Source organism: Cladosporium halotolerans, assembly GCF_011745625.1.
Source record: "Cladosporium halotolerans strain TM138-S3 chromosome Unknown Sca5, whole genome shotgun sequence".
Taxonomy (NCBI): Eukaryota; Fungi; Ascomycota; class Dothideomycetes; order Cladosporiales; family Cladosporiaceae; genus Cladosporium; species Cladosporium halotolerans.
In genome coordinates this window covers 568,811-582,416 of record NW_027191456.1, presented here as the reverse complement: position 1 = coordinate 582,416, position 13,606 = coordinate 568,811, and the positions used below count along the sequence as shown (strand labels likewise).

At 60.0% G+C, this 13,606-nt stretch overlaps 6 protein-coding genes across 6 annotated transcripts; 5 read left to right on the top strand and 1 right to left on the bottom strand.

Annotated features, from left to right (window-relative positions):
• Positions 1-1,072: 1,072 nt before the first annotated feature.
• WHR41_02111 (uncharacterized protein) lies at positions 1,073-2,431 on the top strand (the record flags this gene model as incomplete). The annotated part of the gene is made up of 1 exon (XM_069370717.1): positions 1,073-2,431. One exon carries the CDS (start codon positions 1,073-1,075, stop codon positions 2,429-2,431), a length of 1,359 nt encoding a protein of 452 aa, XP_069232450.1.
• Positions 2,432-3,923: 1,492 nt separating this feature from the next.
• WHR41_02110 (uncharacterized protein) lies at positions 3,924-5,549 on the top strand (the record flags this gene model as incomplete). The annotated part of the gene is made up of 1 exon (XM_069370716.1): positions 3,924-5,549. The coding sequence occupies one exon, from the start codon at positions 3,924-3,926 to the stop codon at positions 5,547-5,549; it is 1,626 nt and encodes a 541-aa protein (XP_069232449.1).
• A 966-nt stretch (positions 5,550-6,515) lies between these two features.
• On the bottom strand, positions 6,516-7,838 carry WHR41_02109 (uncharacterized protein; the record flags this gene model as incomplete). The annotated part of the gene is made up of 1 exon (XM_069370715.1): positions 6,516-7,838. One exon carries the CDS (start codon positions 7,836-7,838, stop codon positions 6,516-6,518), a length of 1,323 nt encoding a protein of 440 aa, XP_069232205.1.
• Positions 7,839-8,420: 582 nt separating this feature from the next.
• WHR41_02108 (uncharacterized protein) lies at positions 8,421-8,741 on the top strand (the record flags this gene model as incomplete). The annotated part of the gene is made up of 3 exons (XM_069370714.1): positions 8,421-8,439; positions 8,495-8,587; positions 8,647-8,741. The coding sequence occupies 3 exons, from the start codon at positions 8,421-8,423 to the stop codon at positions 8,739-8,741; spliced, it is 207 nt and encodes a 68-aa protein (XP_069232206.1).
• A 357-nt stretch (positions 8,742-9,098) lies between these two features.
• WHR41_02107 (uncharacterized protein) lies at positions 9,099-10,676 on the top strand (the record flags this gene model as incomplete). The annotated part of the gene is made up of 3 exons (XM_069370713.1): positions 9,099-9,339; positions 9,484-9,618; positions 9,681-10,676. The coding sequence occupies exons 1-3, from the start codon at positions 9,298-9,300 to the stop codon at positions 10,674-10,676; spliced, it is 1,173 nt and encodes a 390-aa protein (XP_069232199.1). The 5' UTR covers positions 9,099-9,297.
• Positions 10,677-11,349: 673 nt separating this feature from the next.
• Positions 11,350-13,439, top strand: ERG13 (Hydroxymethylglutaryl-CoA synthase). Its single transcript, XM_069370712.1, has 3 exons — positions 11,350-11,849; positions 11,915-12,017; positions 12,085-13,439. Exons 1-3 carry the CDS (start codon positions 11,790-11,792, stop codon positions 13,305-13,307), a joined length of 1,386 nt encoding a protein of 461 aa, XP_069232200.1. The 5' UTR covers positions 11,350-11,789; the 3' UTR covers positions 13,308-13,439.
• The last annotated feature ends 167 nt before the right edge of the window (positions 13,440-13,606 follow it).

Below are 13,606 nucleotides of genomic sequence, written 5' to 3'. Positions count from 1 at the left end.
CTGGTGAGAGGGAACGGTGGGTTTTGGGGTTGGAAACGGGATGGCATGGGGTGAAGGAGGGCCAAGGGAGTTACCTTAGGCAGTGTATGATATCTTCTCTTTTTTTCTTCGTCTTCGATTTTGGGGCTGTTTGGTGTCTTGTGAGCGTGCGTATTATCCACCCTTCAAAAAGAGGCGTCGGATTGGATCGTCTTCCTCAAACCCGAGACTCATCCTGCTCTGATTCACCCATCTCCGTCAATCGGATGAAGCGGCAGGCAATATTGTCTGGGCAGCGTATTACGGATACTTTGAGACTCTTTCCTAAATGAGATGTTCCCCTCAATCGCTCACAGCCAGCTCACGCATTCCCATGCAGACGACCCGTTATAGGCAGTCTACGCGAGACCGGAAAGGGAAAAGCTTAGCACCGCTTGTGAAGCCACAGCCGCGGCGAGCCGCACATGCATACAGAACAGACGTTACATCAACCCAAGACAGACGCACACACTACAACACTCAGGCCTCCACACTTTCTCCACGAACATGCAGGTTTGCGAGGTCACATCGGGGCACACGCGCTCTCTCCGCCCTCTCGCACGCATGCTCGTGGATCTACCCCATGGGTCGCAATAGCCGACGCCCTGTCTCCACAGAAAAAGCGAACCAAGCACCCAATGGACGCTTGCATTTACATAAGCCAAACCTCTCTTGCCGCGTTGCGATGACCAAAGCGCGCTGCGAGGCGTGGTTCTTTCGCGCCGGAGGGCGCGGCTAGGATGGAGCCGTCTCTTGAACGCCGTGCGGTGCTGCGGTGCGGTGCTTTCGGGGGTTTTGGGGGCGCGAGGTACCGCCGCCGATGTGCGGCCCCTACGCGGTTTTAGAAAATGCGACCACGTCCCTTGCCGCTGCTGCTGTCGCGTGTCCCCGTTTCTATACCACCAACCATTTGATTCGCTCGATGGCTTGACATCGCTCTGGCTGGCCTTTCCCTTGAAACACCGTCAGCGCCGCGACAACGTCCACCCCAGCAGGCCTTGTGAAAATTTCCCACCCTTCGCCGGATCCAGGGCCAGAAAACGCCACAGCGACCATGGACGCGGACCTCGAGAAGCGTAAAGGCGCCCACGACGGCGCCTCGTCGCAGGACCAGGACACGATCCAGGAGGGCGAGCAGAAGTTCCACAAGCTGGGCTGGAAGCGGCTGACCATCTGCCTGATCGTCGAGGCCATCGCGCTCGGCTCGCTCAGCCTGCCCGCCGTCTTCGCCACCCTCGGCATGGTCCCGGGCATCCTCATCACGGTCTTCATCGGCTTGCTAGCGATGTACACGAGCTATATCATCGGGCTGGTCAAGCTGAAGTACCCGCACATCAGGGACTACGCGGAGGCGCTGGGGCTGATCTGGGGGAGGATCGGGTATCATTTGGCGGTGGGGATGTTCGTCACGATGCTGATTCTGCTGATCGGCTCGCACGTTCTGACGGGCACGATCGCGTTCATCAAGATCACCAACGAGACGGAGCTGTGCGCGATCGTGTGGGGAGTGGTCGCCGCGGTTCTGCTGTTCCTGCTCGCGCTGCCGCCGACGTTCGCCGACTTCGCCATTCTGGGCTACATCGACTTCGCGTCCATCCTCCTGGCTATCGGGATCACCATCATCGCGACCGGCATCCAGGCGAGCAACGCGCCCGGCGGCCTCAGCGCCGTGCCCTGGCGCCTCTGGCCCGCGCCCGACGTCGCCTTCTCCGACGCCTTCCTCGCCGTCTCCAACATCCTCTTCGCCTACACCTTCGGCATGGTGCAGTTCAGCTTCATGGACGAGATGCACACGCCCTCCGACTACGTCAAGTCCACCTGCGCGATCGGCGTCATCGAGATCTTCATCTACGTGCTCACGGGCGCGCTGATCTACGCGTTCGTCGGCGACGACGTCGCCAGCCCCGCGCTGCTCTCGACGAGCGACGTCGTCTCGAGAGTCGCGTTCGGCGTCGCCCTGCCGGTCATTTTCATCTCGGGCTCGATCAACAGCACCGTGCTGGGGAAATACATTATGGGCCGCGCCTTCGCGAAGTCCGACATCCGGCTGATCCGCGACGCGCGCGGCTGGGCCGTTTGGCTCGCCGTGCTGGCCGTCATAACCATCATCTCCTGGGTGGTCGGCGAGGCGATCCCGTTCTTCAGCTCGCTGCTCGGCGTCATCGCGTCGCTGTTCATCAGCGGCTTCACCATCTACTTCCCGGCCATTTTCTGGTTCACGCTGCTGAAGGAGGGGAGCTGGAGGGCGAGCTGGAAGAACGTCGCGTATTCCGTTCTGAATGCCGTGGTCATTGCGATCGGGCTGGTGTTTCTGGGCTGCGGCACGTACGCGAGCATCCAGAGCATCGTGGACTCGTACGCGCAGGGCGCGGTCGGGGACCCGTTCACGTGCGCGGCGAGCCAGTACGTGTAGCGACTTGCGTCGAGGGATTTTAGCGATGCGAATTTTTACTTTTTCCGATTGGGCGATTGGGGCACTTCGGTAGTGGATGCGAACGCGAAGCCTGATCCTCTTTGATTCCTGCCGATTCAGGCACAAGGTTGACGTGAGTGAAACACGTCGAATCTCCACATGTGACATTACCCGGATACGAGAGCGCCTGCCGGGCTTCATTTCACGTAGATTGCATGTCAGGCAGCACCAGCGGCGTTTCGCCTCGCCAGCCCTACGGCAATCAATAACACCCAAGCGTGATTGCGGGCCCGTGAGTCGCGGATTCTGTGCGCACGAGCGAGAGCGTCCGAAGGCGTGTCGCGGGTCGGGTTTCATCAGCAGGCCTTCTTACTATTAGGCTTTCATCAGCCGCTTCTGTGCCACGTGTTTGGGGGTGGAAGCTGCCCCGGGTTCGCTCGCGTGAGCGTGGCGCGGGGGTGCCGACATCCCTTGATCCTACCAGGCCACGCCACGCCACGCCGTGTTTCGGAGGCCGAGGGAGGGACGCAGACAGACGAGAAGAGACGAGACGAGACGAGACGAGACGAGACGAGACGCAGGCGATGCGCAGGCGATACGCAGGCGATACGTCACCGCGCTGCGCCAATTCACCGCTGAAGATCCCCCCCGGGCAGCGCTAGCGGCAGTACATGCATGTGTCAGTAACGGTGTGTACATATAGCAGTGCTACGTATGGGTGTGTGTATGCAATGGCATGCGCTCCGGGCATTGGCACCGCAGCGTGCGATAGATAAGCGCCAGGAATGTCCAGCCGACTCGCTGCCTCGCCCACCTGCTCGCCGGCGGACCTCACTCCACCCGGCCCCTCCGCCAAACGCGGTCTGGCCCCTAACAACCTTGGAAGTCGGCACCGAAACGCAACGCAACGCAACCCGCAACCCGCAACGCACCGCAAAGCCAAAGCAGAGCCGCGCGCCGCTGGCCGCCGCCACCTTGGCCTCTCAGGGCATCCGGGCTTTGCCGGCTCGAGCTTCCTTGTCCCTCGCCGCCCGCCGCCCTCGAATAATCTCCAACGTCGAAGCTTCCACAGCGCATTATTTCCCTTTAGTTTCGGCCCCTTTCCAAACCCAACTCTCTCACCGCCCGACCAGACCATGCCCATGCCCTTGCCCAAGCGACCGCCGACCCGTAGTCGCGCCGTCCACAGCCGCGCCCCGTGGGCCTTGCCGCCTTAGGGCGGTATGCGCTCATTGTCATATCTCTGTATACCCAACCGACTCCGCGAAGGAACATCTCATCAGACGCCTGCGCAGGCTTCACCCCCGGAGCTGAGACTCTGTGACTCTCTTGGATCGTGGAGCGCGCGCCCGACTTGAATCGACTCGTTTATCATTTCACTTGCATCGCCGTTTCCTTGTCTCTAAGTGCCGAGTGTTTCCGTCGCATTCCTCCAACTTTTTTTTTTTTGGTTTTCGTCTCCACGTGCCACTGTCTTTCCTTGCTTCTCAACATGGCGTCGGCCACGCTGTTCACCAATGGCCGCTTTTTCACCACCGACGACTCGGCGCGCAAGACGGCCAAGTTCGCGCAATGCATGCTCGTCGAGGACGGTATCATCTCGTACGTCGGAGACGACACGCAGCATGCGGCGCAACTGGCCGCCGCGAAAGGCGCAGACGTGCGCGACTTGAACGGCGACCACGTCCTGCCCGGCTTCATTGACGGCCACACGCATATTCTCCTGCTGGGTCAGACACTGAAGAAATTGGATCTGGAGCATTGTAAGACGCTCGAGGATGTGAGGTCTGCCATCAGGACGTACGCCAACGCCAATCCGGACTTGCCGCGGATCATCTGCGCTGGCTGGATGGAGTATATGACTGACGGCAAAGCGACGGCTGACATGCTCGACGACTTGGATCCCCGGCCAATCTTCATTGACTCTCGAGACCTCCACTCGAGCTGGTGCAACACTCCCGCCATGGCGGAGATGAACGTGCAGTCCATGCCCGACCCCGTCGGCGGCAAGATCTACCGCGACGCCAACGGCAACCCGTCCGGCCTCTTCAGCGAAGCCGCCTGCGTCTTCCTCGTCTGGCCTCACCTGGCCAAAGTCGCCTCCCCGCGCGACCGCGTCGAGGCCATCCGCGGCGCCATCGCCGCCATGAACGCGGCCGGCTGCACCGGCTTCATCGACATGGCCATGGACGACATCTCCTGGGACGCGCTGCTCACCCTCCGCGCCGAAGAAGGCGGCAGCCTCCCCGTCCACATCGCCGCCCACTGGTTCATCAAACCCACCGACTCGCCCGCCGCCGACCTCGCGCAAGTCGACAAAGCCATCGCCCTCCACACCCAATACAACGCCACCACCTCCCCCGACCTCCGCATCGCCGGCATCAAACTCATGCTCGACGGCGTCGTCGACTCCTGCACCGCCGCCCTCCTCGAACCCTACACCACCGGCCCCCCCTCCGCGCCCCTCGCCTGGACACCCCTCTCCCTCGCCCCCGTCATCTCCCACGCCGACCGCGCCGGCCTCCAATGCGCCCTGCACGCCATCGGCGACGCCGCCGTCGACCTCGCCCTCACAACCCTCACCCTGCACGCCCGCCCCACCTCCCGCCACCGCATCGAGCACCTCGAGCTCACCCAGCCCGGCGACGCCGCCCGCCTCGCCGCCGCAGGCATCACGGCCTCCATCCAGCCCGCGCACACCGACCCCGTGCTCCTCAAAGCCTGGCCCACCCTCCTAGGCCCAGACCGCTACAAGCGCGCCTTCGCGTACCGCGAGTTCGCCGACGCGGGCGCCAACCTCGCGCTCGGCTCCGACGCCCCGACCGCCCCCTACCGCACGCTGCGCAACATGTACGTGGCCACGACGCGGCGCAGCCTGCGCGAGCCGCACAGCGGCGCCACGGCGAACGAGCACTTCGCGCTGAGCCTTGCGGAGGCGGTCGCGGGGGCGAGTCTGGGGAGCGCGCGGAGCTGTTTTGCGGAGGGGAGGGTCGGGAAGTTGGCGAGGGGGTTGAGGGGGGATTTTGTCGTTGTGAGGATGCGGTGGGATGCGAGGGAGTTGTTGGCGGCGGGGGTGAGGGAGACGTGGGTTAGGGGGAGGAGGGTTTTTGCTGCGTAGGTTTGATTGTTTTTTGGTAGAGGATAGAGTTTCGACGCGGTTTTGGTTTGGTTTGGTTTTCACGAAGGAAAGGTGTTCGGGCGTACGGTTGCGACCGCAAGGCACTTTTTGACTGACTGGGGTGGATGCGGCGGAGGGATGGACGGGGTTTGGGGTTTCATTCGCGTCTTTTTTCGACTGTCGTTTCGTGTCGTTTGTAGGTCCGTCGTGACGGCATTTGGCTCAAGGGAAAGGGCATCGTTTCGTTTCCGAGAAGACAAGGCGATTGACAGAGAATTTGACTGTTTTAGTCCACCGATTCGAGAAACCGTTTCCACGTATTCGTTGGAGCGAAGTGAAGTGAGCCGACCCCACAACAACGCCTACGAGCTTATCATTATTTGTCTTATTGGCGGGAGAAGAAAACAAGGTGAAAGATACCTTGTCACAAACACTCAGCCCGACGGGTGACTATCATCGGCGTTTTGCAAACGACACGAAAAATTGCTTCTCCATACGAACACTCTTACGTATCGCATCACAATCAATCAAGAAAAGCAAATTGTAAATCGACCTCAATTTTGCCTGCCGCGGGTATCTTGCTCCATTCATTTGCATCAATCAATCAATCAGTCAAGCAAGCATTCAAACGTAGGTCTTCCGAGCTCTGCATCCGCCACTTCGTCCTCCTCTCGTGCGCCGTGCGCCGTGAGATCTATTCGATGATCGGGAAACGGTAAATCTCGTTCTGGAGGAAATCTGGGGCCTTCCCCGTTCCCTAACCCCGGCGTTTCGAATGCATGGTATATCTCGTCCTCCTTGTTGTTCTGGTACAGGCGGACTGGTGAGCGTTTCTGTTCGCTCGTCGTCGTCCGGATGTTTGAGATAGTGGTCTCTCCCGGTCATGGAGGAGCAGCTTTGGTCGGCCTGGCGCCGTCTACAACCCGGTCTTCAGCCGAGCGCAGACAGGCACTTCGCCCAGCTCTCTCACTCCTCGACCTCTCCCTCCTCGCTGACCTCGCCAGGCTCGTCGGCGGCTTTCGCATCTGCCGCACTGTGCTCGTTGCCGGCTTTCACGCGTAGCAACTCTTCCTGGTGCAGCATGTCCTGCTTCCCACTCTCGCTCGCCGGAACGCCATTATCCGTCTTCGGGCGCTTCGCGAGCGGTACGTCTCCATTCGTCGTTCCATTCGTCGCAGCACCGTTGCTCGCAGGATCTTCTCGATCGCGTTTCGTGCCGACCGAGCTCGCGTTCGATAACCGCCGTTCGCTCTCTCGCTGCAGCCCTTGCGAGGCCGGGAAAGGCGACATGTCCTGCCGATCATCTCTCAGCCGCGTGACGTCCCACCCATCCTGGGTCTCGTTGGGCGTGGAGAGACCTACGTAGATGCTGCGGGCGCCGTCGCTGGCCGCCGCGCCGGAGCCGGAGCCGCCGGCCATGGAGCTCGCGCCGCCGGAGCCCTGGTTCATCGCGTCGAAGTGCGCGCTCATGTACTCGACCGTCTTGCGCACGTCCGACAGCCGCACGTGCATCGCCTCCCACCACGGCCGGCCTTTCGCGTCGTCCGGCAGCTGCACGTCGGAGTACTTGCAGGCGTTGTAGAAGGCGGCGACGGCGATCGTGCGGCTGTTGCAGAGCAGGCAGAGCTGCGTGTTGACGCTGTCCGTCACGAAGGCCCAGGCGGCGTTGCGCAGCCGCTTGTTGTGCTCCATGCCGTAGCCCTTGAGCATGTCGAAGAGCTGGCGGTGCGGGGACTCGACGGTCAGGTCGAAGCAGAGGGTCTCCAGCAGCACGTCCTCGTTGTACAGGATGCAGTCGCGCCAGCGCCAGAAGTCTTTGCTCTGCTCGTCGATGATGAGGTTGGGGTTCTTCTGCGCGACGCGGCAGCAGGCGAGCACGATCTCCTTCATCTTGCGGCAGGACTCTTCGACTTTCGTGGCCAGGAACAGCGCGGTCGCGGCGCTCTGGTAGTGGTGCAGTTTGGGGATGCCGTCGCGGGCGGACTTCAGGCTCGCGCGCATGAGGAAGCGCTGGAAGAAGATGGCTGCCGTGCTGAGCGTCAGCTGCGGCAGCTTGAGCAGTATGCCGACCTGCACGATGAAGTTGACGCCCTTCGCGCGCAGGTCCTTCTCCTCAGCCTGCGTCATGCCGTCCTGGATGCTGGGCGTGTTGGCCAGCTCGGCGTCGGTGAAGAGCCATTGCGCCTCCTGCTCTGCGAGCACGCGGTTGGGCGACTTGGGCCGGTGTCGCGCGGCGGGGTGGGAGGGAGGGAGGTGGTGGATGTTGGAGGGCCGGTGCATGTCGGGCATCACGGCGGCGGTCGCTTTCGAGGGCTGGGCTGGATGGGATGTTTTTTTCGGCGATCGGAGATGGAGGCGCGCGGAATCGGTCGATTGCCCTTCGTCTCGCGGCGCGGCGCTGCTGGGCGGGCGGTCGTCGGTGTGTGTGCCTCGCTGGCTCGTTTGCGTGGGAGGGATCAGGGGACCTTGAGGCCGTGGTTCATTGCGCGTGAGGTCGTTTTTCGCATTGGGCGAGGCAGGCGGCGGAGGGCTCGAGGCCGCGGCGATCCAGGCGGGTGATGTCAGGTGTCGGCGGGTGCTGGATGCAGAATGCGCTGGAGCGATGGCAAAGTCGCGATCGAGCTTGTCCTGTCGGCCATCGGATCGCGCCACCGCCCGAGCCACCGGCGTCGAGTCCCTGCGAGCCCTGCGCCACTTCTGCGAGTCCAGAGCTTGCGTCACGTGCACGCCGCCCGCGGGCAGAAAAGTGAGGAGGGGCACAGGCTGGAAGCGCAGTGGGCGGCGTTTGTTGCGATCGCTTCAGCAGTCCGCAGTTCAGTCCAGTCACCCATCCACCAACACACCTACCTCCTTCGGCACATACCAGCCAAGATGCCTTCCGGAATGGGCTGTACGTGAAGCATGCCGCAATACTGGCACCGTCCTTGCATACTAACCAAGCACAGCGGGTACCAACCCGATTCACAACAAGAAGCCGAAGAAGAAGGTCGTCGAGGAGGACGACGAGGACAAGGCCTACAAGGCCAAGATGCAGGCTGGTGCGACGCGATCCTGAAGACGCGCTCTGCCCAACATCGTACTGACCGAACACCCACAGAGAAGAAGGCTCGCGAGGAGATGGCCAAGAAGGCCGGCGGCAAGGGCCCTCTGAACACTGGCAGCCAGGGCATCAAGAAGAGCGGCAAGAAATAAGCGATGCAACGGGAAGAGAGGCATGGCTACGAGCGTGCTGAAGGGCATGAAATATTGCCTGGAAGCATGCGACGGCAACACGGCGTTTTGCGCAAGGGAATACCATCTTCAAGCTTAGACAAGACAAGAGGCGCCGCCCTTGAATGATATCCACATTTGACGACCACCTAATCCAATAATCTGCATTTGCCGTACAGTTTTTGACAATTCGGTGTTGAACTTTCGGTGACCGGGCAGAGCACCGGGAAGACTTCGGAACGGATTCTCCGGTATGCAAATCGACACGATCTCTGCGCTTTTATTCCGTTCATAAGTATAATCTCGACTTTGAATGCATCTTTGTGCCCTGTCAAGTTTGACAAGAGAAGCGTCCAAGGCAGAATCTCGTTACATCTTGGCAACGTTGAGCCGACTTGGAGGGGCATGGAGGGGTACGATCTGGTTGTGTAAAGTGTACCTCAAGGAGCAAGGCGACATTCCGTCTCTGAGAGCTCTGGAGAATACCATTAGGACTCAAATTATAGATCACACAAGTACTGTACCTGACGATCGTATCATGTCCCACCGCGAGGAACCCGATCTTCAGGGCATGAAAATGGTAGGTAGCTACGTCAACCCGGGTCCACTTAACCATCCAAACTGTTTGTTTCAACCTCAACTCATATAACCTCCAACACAATACCATAAAAAACACCAGCTTACCCGACCCGGATTCCCATTTCCTCTAACACATATCAACTAGCCCAACATGGCCGACACCCGCCTGCGAGTCGGCGTCCTCGGCGCCGGCGAAGTCGCCCAAGTAATCCACCTCCCCACCCTCGCCCTGCTCTCCCACCTCTACACCGTAACCGCCATCTGCGACATCTCCGAGAAAGTAAGGATCTTAACCTGAACCCAAAACGTTCCAAACCCCAAACTAACAAACCCCCCCACCAGACCGCCCACCACGTCGCCACCAAATTCCACATCCCAACGCACACCACCTCGCCCAGCACCGTCATCGCCTCGCCCCAAACCGACCTAATCCTCAACCTCACCTCCGACGCCGCCCACGAACCCACGACCATCGCCGCCCTGCGCGCCGGCAAATCCGTCCTGCTCGAGAAACCCCTCACGCTCTCCCTGCCCTCCGCGCAGCGCATCCTGGCCGCCGAGCGCGGGGCGCCGAACGGCGCGCGCGTCTTCGTGGGCTACATGCGGCGGTACGCGCGGTCGTTCACGCAGACTTTCCTGCGGGAGGTGGGGGGCATTGATAGGATCTTGTATGCGCGCGTGAGGGACTTTAGTGGGCCGAACGGCAAGTTTGTTGCTGAGAGTGGGACTTTCCCTGTCAAGGGATTGGGGGATGTGCCGGTGGAGGTGGGGGCGGAGGGGGAGGAGAGGTTGGGGAAGTTACTGGGGGAGGCGTTCGAGGGGCGGGAGGTGACGGATGAGAGGAGGCGGTTTGCGAGGTTCTTGGGCAGTCTGGGGTCGCATGATATCTCGCTCATGCGGGAGGTGCTGGGCTTCCCCGAGAGTGTTGGGGGCGTGAGTGCGAACGAGCCGTTTTACAGTGCGATTTTTAATTACAGGAATCGGAAGGGGGGTAAGGAGCCGTTTAGTGTGACGTACGAGAGTGGGATTGACGGCGTGCCGGAGTTTGATGCGCATTTCGCGGTTTATGGGGAGAGGAAGCGGGTGATGATTAAGTATGACAGCCCTTATGTGAAGGGGTTGCCGATCAAGGTTACGGTGCAGGAGGTGAATGCGGAAGGGGAGATGGAGACGAGGGAGGTACTGGGGAGCTATGAGGATGCGTATACGGCGGAGCTGAAGGAGCTGTATGAGTGTTTGAGGAACGGGAAGGAGATAAAGACGTCGGCGGAGGATGCGATGGAGGATCTGAGGCTGTACGATTTGATGTATGAGAGGTGGGAGAAGGAGAGGGTGTGATTGATTGATTGATTGATTGATCTGGTGTGAGAAGTGGACGAAGTAAAATTGAGGAGTGAAAGAGGATGTTGTGAGGGTCGGTGATCGATTTGGTGCGATAAGACGAGACGAAATGAAATGACACGATTTGTCGTACGAGCGTAGCTATTGAGGATCGAGGCAATGTCTTTCGATTGCACTATGTGGCTGGACGTTCACCCCTTTGTCGATGGCTCCAGCTATCTCCAGTAGGCAACATGCATGAAGCGGCCTATCTTTGGCCGTTTATCATGCCACGATGAAGACGCGCCACTTGGCTGACGTCGGCGCGAGATGCAGCCCTGCCAGCCGCAAGGACTTCAGTTCAGAATCAAGGCGATGGTACGATCAGATAAAAATCTTGCAAGCTCCAAGGGAAACCTGTCGACAGATACCCACTCCGCTATCGGTGACGGATCTACCGTCCGCGGGCTGTGATAGCCGCCTAGGGCTTGCAGAGAGACGAGAGACGTCGACAGAGCGGGGACCTGATATGAAGAATAGACGGCGGAACATTAATTTCCGAGACGATCGCAGAGATGGCGACAACAAGGTGTGGCGAGGCGAAGCTGCGGCGGACAACAAACTCCCTTAGCACCCATCGTGGGCGGTTGAGGTTGAGAAAGTCGGGCGGGTGCAAGCGCGGCGCGACAGGCGGTGTCAACGTGGCGCAAGTTGCCAGAGTACCTGCAGATGCCGGCCTCAGGCGTCAGGGTCCATCTCTAGCGCAGGCCAACCCGCCGCGCAGCGAATCGAACCATTTTCGAAATCGCCCCCGGCGGCGCCAGCTTCATTTGCCAGGACGGAGGCAGAGAGTTAGCGGCACCTCCTCGCGCTGTGTGTATATCCTCTCCTGTTGTTCCCGTAGTGTCTTTCTCCTCCTCCTCCTCCAACAATCCGATCCCCTCCTCTCATCTTCTCCTCCGCGACCCACGGCGAAACCTCGCGCCTTCTCTCCCATACCAACCCCACCTCCGCCCATTGTTTGAATCCCCTCCCCCTCGCACACCGCATTCGCTCGAGAAAAATCGCCTGCACGCGACCACGCACCCCTCACCACCCATCACCCGCACACACTCACAACCACCGCAGATCATGTCTGAGAGGCCCCAGAATGTCGGCGTCAAGGCCATTGAGCTTTACGTCCCCAGCCAGGTAGGTTTGATGCAGCCGGCGATTTTGGCATCCAGCAATCTGGGTGGCTGACGGGACACCTGCAGTGCGTCGACCAAGCAGAGCTCGAGAAGTTCGACGGCGTCAGCCAGGGCAAGTACACCATTGGCCTCGGCCAGACCAAGATGAGCTTCTGCGACGACAGAGAAGGTGAGTGCAACGAGCATTCCAACAATTCTGCGCCCAATATTCAGCGCCAACTAACGCAAACACGCAGACATCTACTCCATCGCCCTCACCACCGTCTCCTCCCTCCTCAAGAAATACAACATCGACCCCAAATCCATCGGCAGACTCGAGGTCGGCACCGAGACCCTCCTCGACAAGTCCAAGTCATGCAAGAGTGTGTTGATGCAGCTTTTCGAGCCCTCGGGCAACACCAACGTCGAGGGCGTGGACACCGTCAATGCTTGCTACGGTGGCACCAACGCTCTTTTCAACGCCATCAACTGGGTCGAGTCTTCCGCCTGGGACGGCCGCAACGCCATTGTTGTCGCCGGTGACATTGCCCTCTACAAGAAGGGTGCCGCCAGACCCACTGGCGGTGCTGGTTGCGTTGCCATGCTCGTCGGCCCCGACGCTCCCCTGGCTTTCGAGCCTGGTCTCCGCGGCAGCTACGTCAAGCACGCCTACGACTTCTACAAGGCCGACCTGACCAGCGAGTATCCCATCGTTGATGGCCAGTTCTCCCTGCAGTGCTACACTGAGGCCGTCGACGCCTGCTACAAGGCCTACAACGCCCGCGAGGAGACCCTCAAGAGCAAGCTGAACGGCCACGCCAACGGAAACGGTGTGCACGCCGAGAAGGAGGCCCCCATGGACAAGTTCGATTACATGTGCTTCCACGCCCCGACTTGCAAGCTCGTCTCCAAGAGCTACGCCCGCCTCTTGTACAACGACTACCTCGCCAACCCCGAGAACCCCATCTTCGCCGAGGTCCCCGCCGACATCAAGAACCTCACCTACGAGCAGACCATCACCGACAAGACCGTCGAGAAGACCTTCATGGCTCTCGCCAAGAAGCGCTTCGCCGCCCGCGTCCAGCCCTCTATCCAGGTCCCCACCATGTGCGGCAACATGTACTGTGGCAGCGTCTACGGCTCGCTCGTTTCCCTCCTCGCCAACGTCTCCTCCGCCGACCTCCAGGGCAAGCGCGTCGGCATCTTCTCCTACGGCTCCGGTCTTGCTGCTTCCATGTTCTCCCTGCGCGTCCGCGGCGCCACCGACGAGATCGCTTCCAAGGTCGATCTCCACTCCCGCCTCGACTCTCGCCGCACCGTCGCGCCCGAAGTTTACGACGAGATGTGCAACCTGCGCGAGCAGGCTCACCTCAAGGGCAACTATGAGCCCAAGGGTGCGACCGACACTCTCCTCCCTGGTACCTACTACCTCACCAAGGTCGACGAGATGTTCAGGCGCAAGTACGAGATCAAGCAGTAGATTTTTTGAAAGATGCTTGATTTAGGGGCATTATTGCATGATGGAGTTAATTCATGGCTACAAAAGGGATGGATACCTTTTATTAGATAAAGAGGTCTCGGACGAAATAAACTTACGTTTTTAATGTCAACATTGAAGCCATTGCTGTGTTTCGACTTGTATGTGTTCGAGAAGGGTTTGTGTAACGAATCACAGAGCGGACGTTGACCGCGTGATGATCTACTCTGTAAGACTTCACCAACAAGACGACAAAACTTGCGATACGTAATGTCTTGACATCTTAAGGGCCACAACAATGA